Genomic DNA, 17505 nt, shown 5'->3' on the forward strand with positions numbered 1-17505 from the left:
AGGGCCCTGTAATGTCTTCATCTACCATGGCTCCTTCCAAGTTGCACATTGAAGCGCACAGCTCTTGTGCGCCACGCAGCTAGTGTTAGATGCTGGTGGCTTTACCAGCCGTCTTCATTTAAAGCAGGGTTTCTCAAACCTTTTAAGCTTTGATTTCTCCCTCCTCTCAACAGAAATGATTATCTATGACCCCCCTAAAGAAGCATTTGTATAAAACATATTTACAAACATATTATTTACTGAAATAAAACACTTGGTGGTTATAGCCAAAATACTGAATACTAAGGACAGCTCATTCAACATGCACGCCTTTTGTGACCCTACTCAGTCGTGTCTTTGAGCCCCAATGAGGTCTTGTCGTGCCACAATTTGAAAAAAACATGGGTTTAAAAAATGAGTTGTGTCCTTCCTATGTTTGAACAATCCCTTAAAAAAGACAAGTCTCTCTCCAGCCAAATTCTTGCATAAGATACTGTTGGATAAATGCCATTGACATTATTCTACGCATTGTTCTTAGCTCAAGGCACAAATCACCAGTTCAGTGTACAAGTGAACAAAATGACAAAAGTAACTAAAAAATAATGTGAAAAGACACCAGTGCTATTCATCAATACCGGTGCTATTTTTGCAATGATAGAATGTGTTGAACTCTCAGTAGTTCAACCCCTGTTTCTTAAGGACATGTGAGTCCACCAACATGTAAATGCTGTTTTTTCCCCAGCACTCCTCGCATGGAGTTTGAGCATACAGTTGTTTCTACATCTCTGGTTCTGCGTCCATGCAGGATTCCCAGGGATTTTGGGGCATGCGAGGCAAGGAGATGAGGAGGAGAGTGACCCCACAAATGAAAAGGATGACGAAAGCTGAGCAGGCACAGGCAAAGGACCAAGAGTAGTAGTACTCGATCCAGACGGTGTCTTCGCTGTCAATCATCCGCTTCACAGATTGCCGTATGACTTCCACCGACACCATGATGCAAAGGCCTGGGAACAGGAGAAATCTGTTAATATTGGAAAAACTTCTCACCCATCATCATTCCCTGACATTGTTCCTTTGGCTTGATCGACCACTGTTGGCATGTGAAGCAATTTTCGCTTGGGGGTGCTTGGAGTTCCATGGGTGTTGGTCACCCATAATGTGGATCCAATCACCCGCAAAGGACAAATACTATAGATCTGAAGAAGAAGGTCTGACTCGTTTACCAGTTTTGACCTGGAATGCTATATTACTTACCGGTAATCCTCATTACTCCTGGTCCCGTTGTCCTCGGCCCATTCATAACTTATGGAGATTACTATCTCCTGACAGAAAATAAAAACAAGAGGAATGCTGGGATATACCTACTGCCCCTCCCCCCGGGAGTATAAAGGTAGAACCTACCCAGCAGCCCTCCTGTACTAACAAGCCCAGACAGGAAGGCCGGCCGCCCGGGAGGGAGGGAGGGGCGTATGAATGGGCCGAGGACAACGGGACCAGGAGTAATGAGGATTACCGGTAAGTAATATAGCATTACCCCCAGGTCCCTTATGTCCTCGGCCCATTCATAACTTATGGAGAAATACCAAAGCAGAAAAAAGCCGGCCTTCCCAACCCAACAGAAGCCAACCCAGGAACCACACCAGGGCAGCAACCGCAGAGGGAAAAAGGAAGAACCGGGGAAACCCCAGGCAGAGCCCCCGACAATAGGAACCCCACCAGACTAGCACACACCCAACAAGAGCAAGGGCGCACAGCCAGAAGACCAGACCGGTCACCAGTAGGCCAACCAGTCCACCTCAGGAACACCCCACAGCCCACCAGCAACAGGGGGAGCCCAGACACCCAAGCCAACACAGGCAAGAGGACAAACTGCAGAAGAGAGGCCAAACAAGAGAAAGGCCAAGACCCCCCAGGCCAACAAGCCAGCAGCGGGCAGAAGAAGACAACCCAGGCAAGCACAGGCAGGAGACAAGCGGACCAGAGGAATCAAAGGCTCAACAAAGAACAGCCGAAGCCCACCAGAACCCAACCCGGAAGGCAAGACCAAGCCCAAGGCCAGGGAAAGAGAGAAAACCCAGACACCAGGGAACGAAGAGCAAACCCCAGGAAGCCAAGCCACCAGGTCCCGCAAGACGAGGACACAAGGCAAAGGGAACCAGCACCTCCAGGAAACCCGAGCAGGAACAACCAACAAGGGCAACCAACCAGGACAAAGAGACCCAGAACAGAGGAAAAAAGGGAACCGAAGGACCCCCAAAACAGAACACCAGCCAAAGCGGACGAAACAGGAGCAGGAAGCCCCAGCCCGAAGAAGGCAAACCCGAACACCAACGCAGGAGAGCAACCGGACGGGCCAAGCACCCGGACGACCCAAGACGACAGCAAGGGAACCCCGAAGGACACAACAACCACAGCCAAGTCAAACCAGAGACAGGCCAGGCACAAAGACCCCAAACAGTCCAAGGAAAGGACCGGGGCAGAAACCCAGAGGCCAGAGAGACAAAGGCAAAACCCCCCCCCGGAGGACCACACAGACTCAACCGCAGCCAGGGAGGAAAGCACAAGCAAACCACACCCCACAGCCCGGCAAGACCCAAGGCAGGGCACGCACAGGGGACGAACCCCGCACGGCGGGAGCCGCAACCGAGGACACAGACAGGAAGCCAAAGCCGAAGCCAAAAGCAACCCGCAGAACCAACCCAAAACAAGGGAAGGATAAAGAAGGAAAAGATCCCAACAGAGCATAGGCCCGAGAGCCAACAGCCCCGCTGACGCCCCAACGAACCCCAGAAGAGGCAAGACGGGAAAACGAGAGGGCAACAGTGTGACGGCCAGAAACAAGAAGAAGACCGGAACACACCACACCCACAAGCAACCGGAACCCCACAACACAGGGACCAGCCACCCCAAAGGCAGACAGGGCACCCGCCAAGAAGTGCCAAGCCACCCAAGAGACTCCCAGAAGAGACTCAACCAGGCAGCCCAGGACCGCAGCAAGAGCACAACCAGGCACCCCAGAGCAGGACGCAGAAACAGAAGGCAGACCAGCTCAGAACAGGAGCCAACAGGGAGGAAGCCCAAGGCAACAGGCCACCACAAAAAGCCCCGGCCGAAAGCCAAGCAGAAGCAAACGCAGGCCACAGCAACCAGCGCAGCGTGCCACCCACACGGCCAAGCAACGGGGAGACTCGCAGAGAGACCCGGAAGAAACGGGGAGGCCGCGCCCCCGCCCCAAAGGGCCGAGAAACCGGAACACCGGTCAGGAGGAAGCCACGCCGCCCAACAAGTCCGGCAGGCCGGAAAGCAGACCCAGCAGACAACCCGGGAGAAAAACCCACAGGCCCAGGAGAGGCAACAACAACGGCCACCCTGCACCACCCCCAACACCAGAAGAGGCAGGGAAGAAAACCAAGGAAGAGTACAATCGCACCCCTCAGCGCCGGGCGGACAGGCAGAAACCAACCAGGCCAGACCAAGCCACCGAGCAGACAGCGGAGCGCGGGAACAACCACCAACCCCCAGAAGAGGAGGCAAGACAGAACCCGGCAGCCGGCAGGAGTCACCAGGCAGACCACACAGCAGACACAGGAGGGGAAGCCAGGCAACAGCAGAACCCAGTAAAGGGAAGGCCACAGCACCAGAAGGACCAAGCAGGCCCACACCACGAACCACGCCCGACAACAGGCGCAGTCCGGGAGGAACAGAACAGCCGGACCCAAGGCAGCAAAAGCCACCCAAGCAGAGGGGAGAGAACACCCCAAAGAACCAACGGCACCCACGAAAGGAACCAGGCGCAGCCAAGGCAAAGGAGGGACAAGACCAGGGACCCGGAAGGGAAGAACCAGGAGCCCCAAGCAGGGTAGAGTCCACAACAGCCACCCCTCAGAGGAGGCAGACGGCAGGCCCACCAGAACCAGGGGAGTCCACAGGACCCACCGCGCAGAGGGCCAAGAAGCAGGAACAACGACCCACCACCAGACGGGGCAGAGAGCCGGAAGCAGAAGGCACGCAAACCCGCAGGCAGGGAAACCCCAACCACACAGGGAACCCATGAGCAAGCAAAGGCAGGAGCAGCAAAAAGAACCGGCCACCACAGAGGAGACCGGAACCCAAGCCAGAAACAGAAAGGGCAAACACCCCCAGAGGCGCCAAGAGCAGGGGAACCCCCGAAGAAGAGAACCAAGGGAACAGACCCACGGAACGCCAACCACCGGAGAACCGGGACCAGCCGAAGGCAGCACGGACCCCAGAAACAGCAGCAGCAGGAAACCCCAAAAGGGAAGGCAGCACAGAGCCCACAAGCAAGCCCCGACACCAAACAGAGGTGCAAAAACCTCCAGAGTGGAGGCCAACCAAACGCCGCACAGGGGACCGGAGGACCGCCAGAAGGCAAACCGCCAACCACACAGCAAAAGGAAGCTCCAGCCAAGGCAACCCAGGAGGCGGACGAGCAGCAGCACGGCAGCGAGGAGCCCACATCAAGGAGAAAGGCACCCACACCCAGCCGCAGCAAAACAGGCAGGCAACGAGGACAAGGAAAGCATCCCGTACAGCCACCCACACCGGCCCCCGCACAACAAGTGCACAGGAAGGCCAAAGGAAACCGCATACCCAGAAGGGAAGAGGGCCACAGAGCCACCAGACCCAGAACAAAACAGAGTCCAAGGAACAGCTAACCAGCCACCACGGCAGGCAGCAGCGCACACACCCATCCAGACCAGGGTCCAGGAAAGCACCCCAGAAACCGAGACCCAAAGCCCAGCGCCGCACACAGAAGCGGGGCGAGTCGATAGGATGCACGAACCAAGGGTGGTAGCACCAAGGAGGGCAGAGGCAGCCGACAGAGCACAACCCCCCACAGACACCGAGGAACCGTGCCAAGGCGGAAGGAACCGCGAGAAGCGAGACCCGCCGAGAAACACCGGAGGAAGAGCGCCCCCGCCGAGACAAGAACCGGGACCACTCACCGCCAAGGCGTCCGTCCAAGTCGAAAGGGCATGACAGGAGAGCCACAGGGACAGAGCAGCCCCACCACAAAGGCAGGCAGCACACCCCCCCTCCCAGAACCGGGCCCAAGAGAGAAAGGGGCAGAGCAGCGGCCCAGCTGACATGCAACCAGCAAACAGCAGAGGCCAAACAAACCTCCGCCGCACACCCCCATCCCAGACCCACCAAGAGGAGGCGAGCAGAGATGGCGTAGGGCAGCAAGCAGCGCAGCGCCACACACAGAGGCAGTCCCGGGAACAGGACCAGCAGCCAAGAGGGGGCAGAACCAGGAGGTACAGACTCACAAGGAAGAGCCGCCTGCACTCCGAATCCAAGCACAACACTGAAAGCAAAAAAGGGCACGAAAACAAACAGCCGCCCCAGGTGAGGCACGAACCCACAACCCCGGCAAGGCACGGCCCAGTGCTCCAGCACATCTGTAAACACATGCAACAAATGAGGCGGACCAAAACAGTCGCACCCGAGCACCCTCCGGGGGAAGCCAGGGAACCGCACCACGCTCTCAGGCAAGCCACAGCAGATGCAGCCACGAGAAGAAGAGCGCATGCACCGCATGTCAGAGGCCCCGGGTACAATCCCCGGCATCTCCAGCAGTCTCCGCACCGAAACACGGCACATGTCAGAAGGAGATCCCGCCATCCCTAGAAAAGGAGAGGCAACTCGGGTAGGTGGGGCCAGAACCTCGCCCACCATCCGAGGCATGCAAACGAAGCGTGAATACAATGCGCCGCAAAAAGTACAGCACAACAGACAGAGGGTGTACATGCCAAAACACCGCAAAAGCGGGACTCACCCGGAGCGGGGGCCCGAGCAGCACCAGCAAGGCCCCCACACAGCAACAGCCAGATCCGGTATCGATCAACCAGCGCAGCGCGTCTCCCACCCGGCCAGGCTCGGGGAGACGCCCTCAGCGACCCGGAAGTAACCGGGAGGCGGCGCACCAGCCGCAAAGGGCCGGAAAAACCGGAACAATGGCCGTGCAGAAGTCAATCCCCCCCAGCAAGCCCAGCAGGCCAGGGGGGAGACACATCAGGAACCTCACCCCTGCCCGAGAAGCCCGGCAGCCGGACAGGAGGAGCCACAGGAGCACTGAACGCTACTCAAGCCCAGCAGGAGCAGGTGCAGCCTCCCACACCAACAGCATCAATCAGTCATTCTGTCGAAGACAGAAAAAAAGAACAGGAGGGCTGCTGGGTAGGTTCTACCTTTATACTCCCGGGGGGAGGGGCAGTAGGTATATCCCAGCATTCCTCTTGTTTTTATTTTCTGTCAGGAGATAGTAATCTCCATAAGTTATGAATGGGCCGAGGACATAAGGGACCTGGGGGTAATGATTCTTTTCCAAATGCCACTCCTTCCTGCATCAACTTACGACATGTTTTCTACAGAAAGTTTAATAGAATTTCCTATAAAGTGTGTTTTTACTTCAGATTCTGCCTGAGTACCCAAGATCATCATTCCTCTGCAGAAGAACCTCTGCTTGCACACACTACATGAGCCTGAGAATTCGATTACATGCATGCACCCCAGATCTGCCCTGCCAATGGAGTGGAAGGGAGACGTAACTTGTGTTATTTGATTAAAAGCCGGATATCTTGAGTGTTTACTAATATAGTAACAGATAAATGGACTAATCTATTAACAGATTTCTGTATCATTTGTGTAAAATCCACAGGAAAAAAGTAACATTCTTATCATAACTAAATGTACAAACATTTTGTGTGTGCAAGCTCATGGATGAAAGGAATCCTTGAAAGTGAGGCCGGCCATGTCTAGCAGACCTCTCTCTACATCCTATAGTTTACCGAGGTGCAATGGAAATTCAGTGAGTGAACCGATGCATGTCTAGTTTCTGAATATGCATTAGTGTTCTGATGCTTTGATCTTGTTCCACCCCTCTTGAAATGTACTACTCTTACTGGTTAATGAAGGAATTTGCATATTTTGTCATAATTTAGCCAGAACGTGCAAATACAGAGATGCTCTTGCAAACTATGTGCAAAACATATAAAACATGGCTGCATTTAGATCTTCAAGAGATGGTGTTTGAACTCAAAGGAGATACTCATATTCTGGAAAACTAGTGGCATCAAACACATGAATTGATTTATATCAGTGCATTCTGATCAAAAAACCCTTGCACCCTGAATTGAATTGGGGGAAGACGTTTGATATGAGGCATATTTCATGTTCAGAGCCTTCAATTTTAGATGAAAGCATGTTTAACCAACAAGATCACGATACTTTATTGACCGTAGGCATGAGCACCCAGGCATCCACTAGGTTTTTTATTATTGGGGGTATTTATTTAGCACAGACCTGGCACCTAGGGGCAATGGTCCACGGTAGGTAGCAACAGGACTATATATGCTTTAGATACAAAGTTACAGAAGCATATACTTTTACAGTGCTTACACAGCAAAGAGAGATCATACAATATCGAAGTAAAAGAGTGACATGAGGAGAGGGAAGCAGAGGAAGAAAAGAGGGTCACTTTGAGTAGTAGTAAGATGGAGAAGAGGTGACTCCTGACTCCTAAAGGACTCTAGGGACGCGCTAGACATCAGGGATAAGAGGAAAGTCAATTCACACTCTAGACACAGACGTGCCAAGAGAAGGACAGTCTCCAGGTTTGTTCTTTGTAGATTTGCAGGATCTGAAGTCTAACAAGCCAGAAACTAGGTACTGTGTGACTGCCAAGATTTTTATCTGGTAAACTAAAGAGGGAGATATGTTTGTGTGGATGGCCATGGAGATCCTATAGCAAGCGTTAGAGTTCTATGCATGCTGAGTTAATGCAGTTGCTTTGGGGTTGAGGCGGTAGGTTTAGCATGAAAAAGCCTCGATTGGTGATCAGATGGAACGCTGCATGCAATATTGATGTTAGTAGAAACAGAATGGTGGGTAGGAGGCCTGTGCTTTGTACCAGTGGTTGCACTCCACATCGCATTATAGGCAATGAGTGATGAAGTGTATCTTACTAAATTGTGGAGCAAAACATCTGTACCAAGAAGTCAACCTGGAGCTCAGCCTTTTTTTTTTTTTTTTTTATTTCCAAATTTGTAAGCCTTTTGTTTTTTAAATGCTTGGCTAGCATTGCACCGGATAATGTGTATTTTACAATCAAGAATAGGCATGGTTTTCATTAGGGCAATCAGACGTTTAGGGGCTGTTTCTGTTTCTTCAATTCTGTGATATCACAGTTGCTGCGAACAGCAAATTTGGCCACAGCCTGATCGGGACGAATAAAAGGTTGTACAGGTTTCTTTGCCCGGGATTATCAATATCTTAACTTGTGTTATCTTCAGTACAAATACGGTGCTGCAGTGTTACATAATAAGAGAAAAAACAAAACACATACTGAAGCTGTATAGATTGTTAAGAAAAAGGCAACGTTTTGATTATTTCTTTTAAAACAACATCCATAATCTCTCTGGATATGTCCTTTATGATTTCTGTAGAGGCAGTGAGATCCTACAGTCTGTGGATAGGAGACCTACATTTTACCTAACTGTGCTTAGTAAATCAAGTCGTTTTATTACCATTATGACCCTCGGTAGAAAAAATTGTATTAAGTCATTACCCAAAATCAAAACCAGCGGTAATGTTTTCTATCCTCACTATTTAATATTTTACAAAACGGGGCAAATTAGTACCTTGACTCATGATTGTTCACAATACAGCCTCCATATTAGGGTAAGTGAAACATTTATTTTTAATTGTACAATAGAAAGATGCACTCCTGTGGTAACTCCCGCCCTTTAATAAGATGACAGAAATCAGAAGAGATGTATATGCAAGTATTCAATAAGGACTTGTCATTTATTTAAAACTCTCAGTATAAAATGATCATTGAGATTTACACAGACATTTTCATTCAGGTTTACGTTGAAGATGAGACGTACCTGCAAATGCATAAAACATGGCCGCTGGCTTCAGGAAGTAGTCCAACTTTTCCTTAAAGGACAAAAGGGTACAGATTGTCGCGATCACCATGAATCCAACTCCGATGATGGCAATAGCTGCTGCCGAGATGCTATACTCTAGAACGACAAAATAAGGAAAAATAAGGACGACTCTAAATGTCAGACTTTCCTTCACTTAGGTATCTCCATGCCTTCAAGCTTACTATGGATGACAGACAGTGCATGGGTTGCATCCTCGTCAGCACACAGACCTATGAGTTTATGAGAAACTTGCTTGATACTCCAGAAGACAGGATCTGTAGGGAACATTTTGTAAATGTCCTGGAGCTATATTATACAATGTTCCTTGGGGCGCAACGCATGTATGCATCTGTTTGTTTGCGCCCCTGGGCATTTTGGTATCATTGAACGGGCCACACATGCTTGCGGCTTCTTCTTCTCTAATGTGGATTGTGCTAGTACAAGATTCAAGGTGTGCGCCAGCGCAATCATATACGTGTGTTGCTTTATGGGCGTAGCCCAATGCAAATGAGTAAACCCTTTGTATTTGAACCTGCACTGTATACAGACATGGGCACAATGGCTAGTTATTTGTCAGGAGGAGAGCTGATTGAGTGCCGCATTGAAGGTGGCATACAGTCAGTGCACCCCCCCCCCCCCCCCCCCAAGGGCACTCCTTGGGAAGGGGTTGCAGGGTACCAGGTACCCTCCCATGGATGTCCCTGTAGACTGCTGCAGTAACACGATGCACCCACTAGCGAGAGATCCCTGCCCCCTCCTGAAAACGGAGGCCGATCTGCCTCCAGGGAAAGAGGAAGGAAGCCACAGTTTCAAACCAGAGGTCTGGACTTCATGTTATCCTCAGTGCAGATAGGCCTGTCAGACTTTGCATCTCTGCTCAGGGCACCACGTTTTAAGTTTAATCGGGCACACTGTTCTGGTCTATGCCAGGTACAGAGAGTTAAAGTCGCAAGGAAAGCTGGGACCGTACGCCTCATGTTAATTCAGGCCCTGGTGTACTCTAGAGCAGATTTAAGGGCTTAGCTATTATTAATACAGTAGGTGCAGTGGTACTGGAGCCAATGGGCATAAGGGGCCACTGCTTCCTAATTATTCTGATCTTTTACTACCCATGTTAGCCCCTTCTGCTTGCCAGTCTTAGACCCTGTTGCACCCGTTCTACACTACTGGACAGGGTGGACCAGGCATCCGACATAGGCGGGAGAAGTTGGGGGTAAATGTATCAGCAGATTTTCTATTTGTAAGCTGGACCATACCTTGTGTAATATAAAGATTTCTTTACAGCGAGGCTTAGGAGTTTTCTATCAATGTTTTCTTTGGAAATTTAGTGGCAAAATGTGCTTTTGAACCACATTAAACCAGTAACTTTGCTTAAAACTTGGTAAGATTTAAAGACTACTTTACAGGGAAAGGCAATAAAAACGCAATTGTTGGCAGCCTCATGTTGCTGATGAAATTTGCCAAATATTCCTGCCAGTGCATCCCAGAGCCCAGCTTGAGCATTAGTGAAACCTAGCTCCAAGAAGTACTGTTTGACCGGCCAGCTCCTCTGCGTTGCGTGTTACTTAGCTACAAAGTAAATACGGATCGCAATTATATTTTCAGGCTTTAAAATTAACATTTATTTTTATTTGATCTTGAAAACACCATTGGTGTTAGTTAAAACGTGCTTTTTTTTTTTTTATACATTAGAAGATCAATTTGCCGGTGGCTTGAGCGCCGCACAAGATGGCGGCTTAACTGCGGAGCTCCGGGCATCGAGCGCCGACACCAGCGGCTCTCTCCTCTCCTGCTGCACCATTCTGGACGCCGACTGCATTTTCAGACGTCGGAACATGAGGTGAGCGGACTGATACCGCCTGCGACCCTCTGCTCCGTTTGAATGCAGTTTCTCCGTGACTGACGCGGCGCGCTTTCCAGCGGCCGCCATTTTCTCTCAACTCTGCCGCGTATCCGGACTCTGTCAGCGGAGAACCTGCGCCACAGTGCGGTGATTTCCAGGTGAAACGCGCTTAATGCAGCAATGATGAAATACGCAATGTTCATATTCCTTATTGGCTGACTCTTCCTGTTGGCGCTTTTTCAGCCTTTGGTACATCCTTTTCCTCAAGCTTTCTTCACGCTAATGTTGTGTTCAAGCTGTTTTCATCATTTGGACGCCGCTCTTCAATGACAGTCACCGAACAGGATACCATTTGTTTCTGGCTACCCTCAATAATTTCTATCTGTTCCTACACAGGATGCAGACGATTTCCCTGCTCATGTTCACCATATGCAGTGTAATTCCAGCTATGTGTGCACTTCTATTTTAGTGATGTCTTCTGTGTGACGCATTTTTCTTTCATTGCACACATGGTCCTGACATCACTGTGTTGAGCTCTACCTTCCACAACACTGCTATTTTGTCAGTTTGAGGGGCGCCGTCTTCACACAACTTATTTTTACGGAGTCTACAGGTACATTATTATTATTTATCTCCCATACCATATATGGGGAAACTGCGCACTCTCAAGCTCACGGCTTCCAAAACCAAACTGCCTCTTTCCTCTGACTCTGACTCAGCGTCGCACGTCATGGAGGACACTATTCCTTCTAAAGCGGATATCACTCGTGGGGCAATACCTAAGGCTACTGTCACCAGTAAACTTCCACAACCGGGCTCCACGAAACGTCACAAGAAAGATCCTCCATCTCCAGGTTCTGAGATACCTTCCGCATCCATGGATCTCATTCTTGAAGAACTCCGAGCACTTAAACCCTTTATGGCTGAAACTACTAAAACACTGCAATTTCTTCATGATAAATGGTCCACTCTCGAATCCAGAGTCCTGTTAGTGGAACAATCAACGGAAGCTCTACAATCTTCTTGTTCTAGAATTTCTACATTAGAGAAGGATGTCTCTCTCTTAAGGCGGCAGACTGAGGAGTTGGAAAATAGAAATCGTCGCAATAACCTACGCCTTTATAATCTTCCAGAGCTCACAGAAGGGTCCAATCCAACCTCCTTCTTCCAAACCTTTTTACCGAAAATTCTAGATCTTCCATCTTCTGTCACTCTTAACATTCAACGAGCTCATAGACTGGGTCCGAGAGTTTCCTCCAAACCACGCGGAGTCATCATGCTCTTCCTACAATATACCGATTTACTTCAGGTACTTTCGGCAGCCAAAGCAAAGAAACAGATTATCTGGGAAGGCCATCGTCTGTATCTGTCTCAAGATGTAGCCAAAGTGACAGCTGACCGAAGGAAACAATTTCTTGATCTACGACCACGATTGCGAGACCTTGGTGCCAGATTCGGTCTCCTACATCCTTGCCTCTTCAAGGTTACGTATAAAGAAAAGACAACGACTTTTGAAGATCCACGAGTCCTTGAAGAATTCCTCCGTCACCATGAAACCATCAACATGGACACTGCCAGACCAGTTTAATAATTCATGTGTTTTCTTGATTAATTAAGTATTTATCCTTTTGTTTCCCTACTGTGCCTAGTATCGACTTCCCTTATCCTACTGTTCACACATATCCCTTGTATATTTTGTTATAATGTTGCGTAGTTCCTACATTTGGCGTTCTTATGTACTCCTAACTTCTCTTCTCCATTTTTGTCTCATCACAGATTCTCTCCTTCTGTTCCCCATCCCGGTGTAGTTTTCTGCTCCCTTCAATTGATCCTAAGCTGGTTCCTCCGGTGTTCGATGACGTGAGTTTCTGTTGTTGATGTCGTCCTCTTCTGGCGTCGTCACCCCCCTGTTCTCATTGTATTTGTTGTTATGTCTCTTCTCTTGCTCTGTTCTCTTATCTTCTTTTATACTCTTTTCTCTCTCTCATATTTTTCTTACTCTCACCTTTTCTCTCTATCTCTCTCATACGTCTGTTCTTGCAATCTTACTACTTCTCTCAACACTTCTCAACTACCTTTTTATTTCACCTTATCTTTTCTCTTATATCATTCTCCTGCTAATGTACATTCCGAGTAGTCACCTGGAATGTTAAGGGGTTAAATAACCCCATTAAACGTCAACGAGTTTTAACGCATTTAACCAGACTTAAAGCAGATGTAGCCCTCCTTCAAGAATCCCACCTTACAGATTTAGAGGCTACTAAACTTAAACGATGTTGGGTGGGTCATGTTCTCTATTCACCTGCTGTAGGTAAGAAAAACGGTACAGTTATACTCTGTCATAAAAAGTTAAATGTTTCAATTGTATCTCAAGAATGCGATGATGATGGTCGTTGGGTAATTGTTAATCTTCTTATAGATAAAATACCTCTAGTTATTTTCAATGTTTATGCCCCAACCGGTGTTGATAAATTGTTCTGGCCTGCTATTTCGGATAAACTTGTTACCCTCAATGACCAATACGTTATTCTTGGAGGTGACTGTAACCAAGTTTATGACCCCTTTATTGATAGAAATTCAAAAGTTAAATTTGTTCCTTCCAAGATGCACACCCAGTTTATCTCCTCTATACAGAATAATGCATTAGTTGACATTTGGAGGCTTTGTCACCCTGACCTCAGAGAATACTCTTTTTACTCCCCTACACATCACTCCCAATCACGTATTGATTACCTTTTTCTTAGCAAACCATTAGCTCAACTTGCCATTCATTCAGATATAGGCTCCATCCTAATTTCAGACCACGCTCCCGTTTTTGTAGACATTGATCTTATTCCCTACTCCCCTCATTCAGGCCGTTGGAGATTTAATAATTCCCTACTTCTTGATTCTAAGTTTTGCACCCAATTTAAGCAATTTTCCACTGAATTTTTTACACATAACCATCTTCCTGAATCCCCCTTTGTTATGATTTGGGACTCGTTTAAGGCAGCTGCACGAGGTTTTATCATTAATTTTGTTTCCCAAAAGAAAAAACAATCAATCTCTAAGTCAACTCAACTCTTGGATAAAATTAAGAAGTTGGAATATGCATACTATAACTCAAATTCTGAATCTTCTTTACGTGAATTAATCGCAGCCAAATTTGACTTCAATAAATTCACCACCAACGCCGCCTCTAACTCTCTTCTAAAATGCAATTCCCGCTACTACAGCGGACAAAACAAGATGGGCAAGCTCCTGGCTAACTACCTTAAGATACGTAAAGAACGTACAAAAATTGAATCCTTGCAGAACCCAAATGGAGTATCTTTCTTTAAAGATAAAGACATACTTGCTCAATTTGTTTCCTTTTACCAAAATCTCTACACCCCAGAATCCATTCCCGACCCTCAGGATCTTCTTTCATATTTTCAAAACATCCCTCCTCCAGAAGCTTCCCATCTTGACTTTCACTCATTGGACTTGGACATTAGCCAATCGGAAATTTCTCATGCTATTTCTATTCTTCGTCGAGGTAAAGCCCCAGGGCCCGATGGTTTTACCATTGAATTCTATAATCACTTCTCCTCCCTTCTTCTCCCAAAATTGCATTCCCTATTCCAATCTTTTGCGGTCTCCGGATCCTCTCAAGGAACTTTTCAAGAAGCATTGATTTGCTTAATACCTAAACCAGATAAAGATCATACCCTTTGTAAGAACTATCGCCCCATATCACTAGTCAACACTGACTATAAAATTTTCGCTAAAATTATAGCTCTCCGACTAGGGGCCCGATGTAGGTCGGTCGGTAACGGCCGAAAATCGGTATTTTCGGCCGTTACCGATCGGTATACATGATTTGACATGTAGGTGCACTATTTTACCGAATCGGTATCTTTACCGATTCGGTAAAGTTACCGATTCTGTAAAATACAGAATCGGTAACTTTACCGATTCGGTAAAGTTACCGAATCGGTAAAATACCGATTCGGTAGTTTTACCGATTCGGAGCCACCCATATGTAGGTGGGACTCTTCAGAGTCCCAGGAGCCTTAACGAATCGGTATTTTACCATCAAATCCTATTTGATGGTAAAATAACGATTCCGGTGTGCATGCACATGTGTGCATGCACACCTATGCCATGTGACAGGCAGACCTGCCCTTAGGGCAGGTATGCCTGCCACATGGCACCCGTGCCTGTTTTGGGGGTGCCAGAGGGTGTCAAAGTGACACCCCCTGCACCCTTGAGAAATTAGGTATTTACCGATTCGGTAAATACCGAATCGGTAATGTCCATTCATTCCTATGGGCTTCAAAGCCCATAGGAATGAATGGGCATTACCGATTCGGTATTTACCGAATCGGTAAATACCGAATTCATCCGATTCGGTATTCCAGCACATCTGGAATACCTACATATCGGACCCATTGATTTACCGATTTTAAATTACCGAATCGGTAAAATTCGGTAATTTAAAATCGGTAAATCAATTTTACCTACATCGGGCCCTAGATCCCTTATTACCAGATCTTATAGGTCCTGAACAATCCGGTTTCGTTAAGGGTCGCCTATCATCAGATAATTCCCGTGTCTTCTTTAATATCTTGAGTAAAGCTCCATCCCTTTCCTCCCCCCTTGCTGCTATCTCCCTTGACGCTGAAAAAGCATTCGACAGAATTGGTTGGGACTTTATGTTCCAAGCTCTCCATTGGTTTGGCTTCCCCCCTAAATTCATATCTTTAATTTCTCTACTATACTCCAGCCCCCATGCTTCAATCTTTGCAAACGGTATGATTTCCGATTACTTTCCTCTCCAAAGAGGGGTTCGTCAAGGATGCCCACTATCTCCTTTATTGTTTATTATAGCCTTAGAACCCTTTTTAACTAAGATTAGACTTGATGACACGATTACTGGTTTCCAATATGGTACTCACCAACAAGCTAAACTATCTGTATACGCTGATGACATTTTATTTTATTGCTCAAATCCTCAAACAACTCTCCCTTCCTTCCTTAGTCAAGTTTCTTCTTTCTCTACCGTCTCCGGATATCGTCTTAACATTGATAAATGCGAAATCTTACCTTTAAACCCCTTATGCCAAAAACATCTCTTTGACTCTTCTGGTTTTTCCTGGCAACCCATAAAGATTAAATACTTAGGTATCTGGTTTGCCCCCCGTATTCCAGACACTCTTAAATTTAATTTCGATTCTCTTTCTAACAAAATCAGTGCATCAATAACACGATGGAATCCTCTATTCCTTTCTTGGTGGGGTCGACTTGATTCCATCAAAATGATGTTAGCACCCCTAGTCCTCTATTCTATTTCCATGATTCCCATCCGTATTCCAGATCATTACTTTAAATCGATAGACTCCCTTCTATTAAAATTTTTATGGAAAGGCAAAAAATCTCGGATTGCACTCTCCTCCCTGAAAAAAGACAAATCCCTTGGTGGTGTCAAGTTCCCCCACTTTAAGTCATATCATAACGCATTTTCATTAAAACAATCTATGAAATGGCTCTCTTCAGATCTTCCTCACATTCCTCCACTATGGCTCACATTAGAATCTTCTTTTCTGCATCCTTACGATTTTCGAGAAGTCCTATCCTTTACCTCTAAGGTGTCATCCATAGGTTCCCCCATTTTTTCTCACTCTTGCTCTCTTCTTCGTCCATACTTAATATCCACCTACCCATCTGCCTCCTCCACCCACGCTCAACCTATCTGGCATAATAAATTCCTCAAAATTCGCGATCGTTCCTTATATTGGAAATCCTGGCATTCCCTTGGTCTAAAATGGATCTCACAACTTCTCTCGGATAATCAGTCTCTTTCTTTCCAAGATCTTCAAACTCAATTCTCGTTACCTGCCTCATCCCGTAAACAATATTTATCGATACTTCCATCCCTTACTCAATATCTTTCTTCACTCCCAACCTCTAACTTTATTCCTACCACACATCTTTCGATTTCTAATGCTATCGATCAATCTCTTTCTGCGTCATTTATTTATAAATCTTTACAATCCTCTGCTGATCGTTCAAAATCTAAGGTTGAGTTGGCTTGGGAAGAAGATTTATCTCACACATGGCCCATTATTTTATGGGACAAAATCTGGTCCAAGATTCACAGTACATCCAGAGCTGCAAATACCACACAAACCTTATTCTTTATTTATAATCGTATATTATTCACTCCATTGCTCCTGTCCTCCTTTTCCCCAGACACTCCATCTACTTGTTGGTCCTGCACATCCCTTTCAGCTGATTTGAAACACATGCTATTTGAATGTCCCCCTATATTACGTTTCTGGCACTTAGTTTGGTCCCAGTTACAAAAAAATTTCAAATTTACGGTTTCATTCTCCATTTCACACATTTTCTTAGGTTCCCTATCCCCCACTTTTGTTGAATCCGACTCCAACCACAAATTACTTGACTTATGCATAGCCATTGCTTTCCACCATATCACATCGCATTGGAAACAAGCTGAGGATGTTTCTTTTACTGCATGGTGGAATGCAGTTTGCTTTAATCACCGACTTGACACTAACTTTGTTTCTCCTATCTCCTTAGCAATTAAACGTGATCTATTATGGCTTCCCCTCACTGACTATCTATCCTCAGTTGCTAAACCTCCTCCACCACTTCCACTACGTACGGTTGAAGTATGTAAACCTCCATAAATGCATTACCTTAATTTATTCAATTATCATATTATTATTTACAGCAAATGTTTTA

At 47.0% G+C, this 17505-nt stretch overlaps 1 protein-coding gene across 1 annotated transcript in view; it reads right to left on the minus strand.

The window, feature by feature from the left end:
- Positions 1-598: 598 nt before the first annotated feature.
- Positions 599-17505, minus strand: part of CACNG1 (calcium voltage-gated channel auxiliary subunit gamma 1) — a 148697-nt gene continuing 131790 nt past the window's right edge. The window contains exons 3-4 of the mRNA XM_086930937.1: positions 8892-9029; positions 599-983 (exon numbers count right to left, since the gene is read on the minus strand). Coding sequence (XP_086787063.1) covers positions 757-983; positions 8892-9029 — 365 coding nt within the window. The 3' untranslated portion in view covers positions 599-756. The remainder of the gene's footprint in view (positions 984-8891; positions 9030-17505) is intronic.

This window comes from Lissotriton vulgaris, chromosome 7, assembly GCF_964263255.1.
Source record: "Lissotriton vulgaris chromosome 7, aLisVul1.2, whole genome shotgun sequence".
Taxonomy (NCBI): Eukaryota; Metazoa; Chordata; class Amphibia; order Caudata; family Salamandridae; genus Lissotriton; species Lissotriton vulgaris.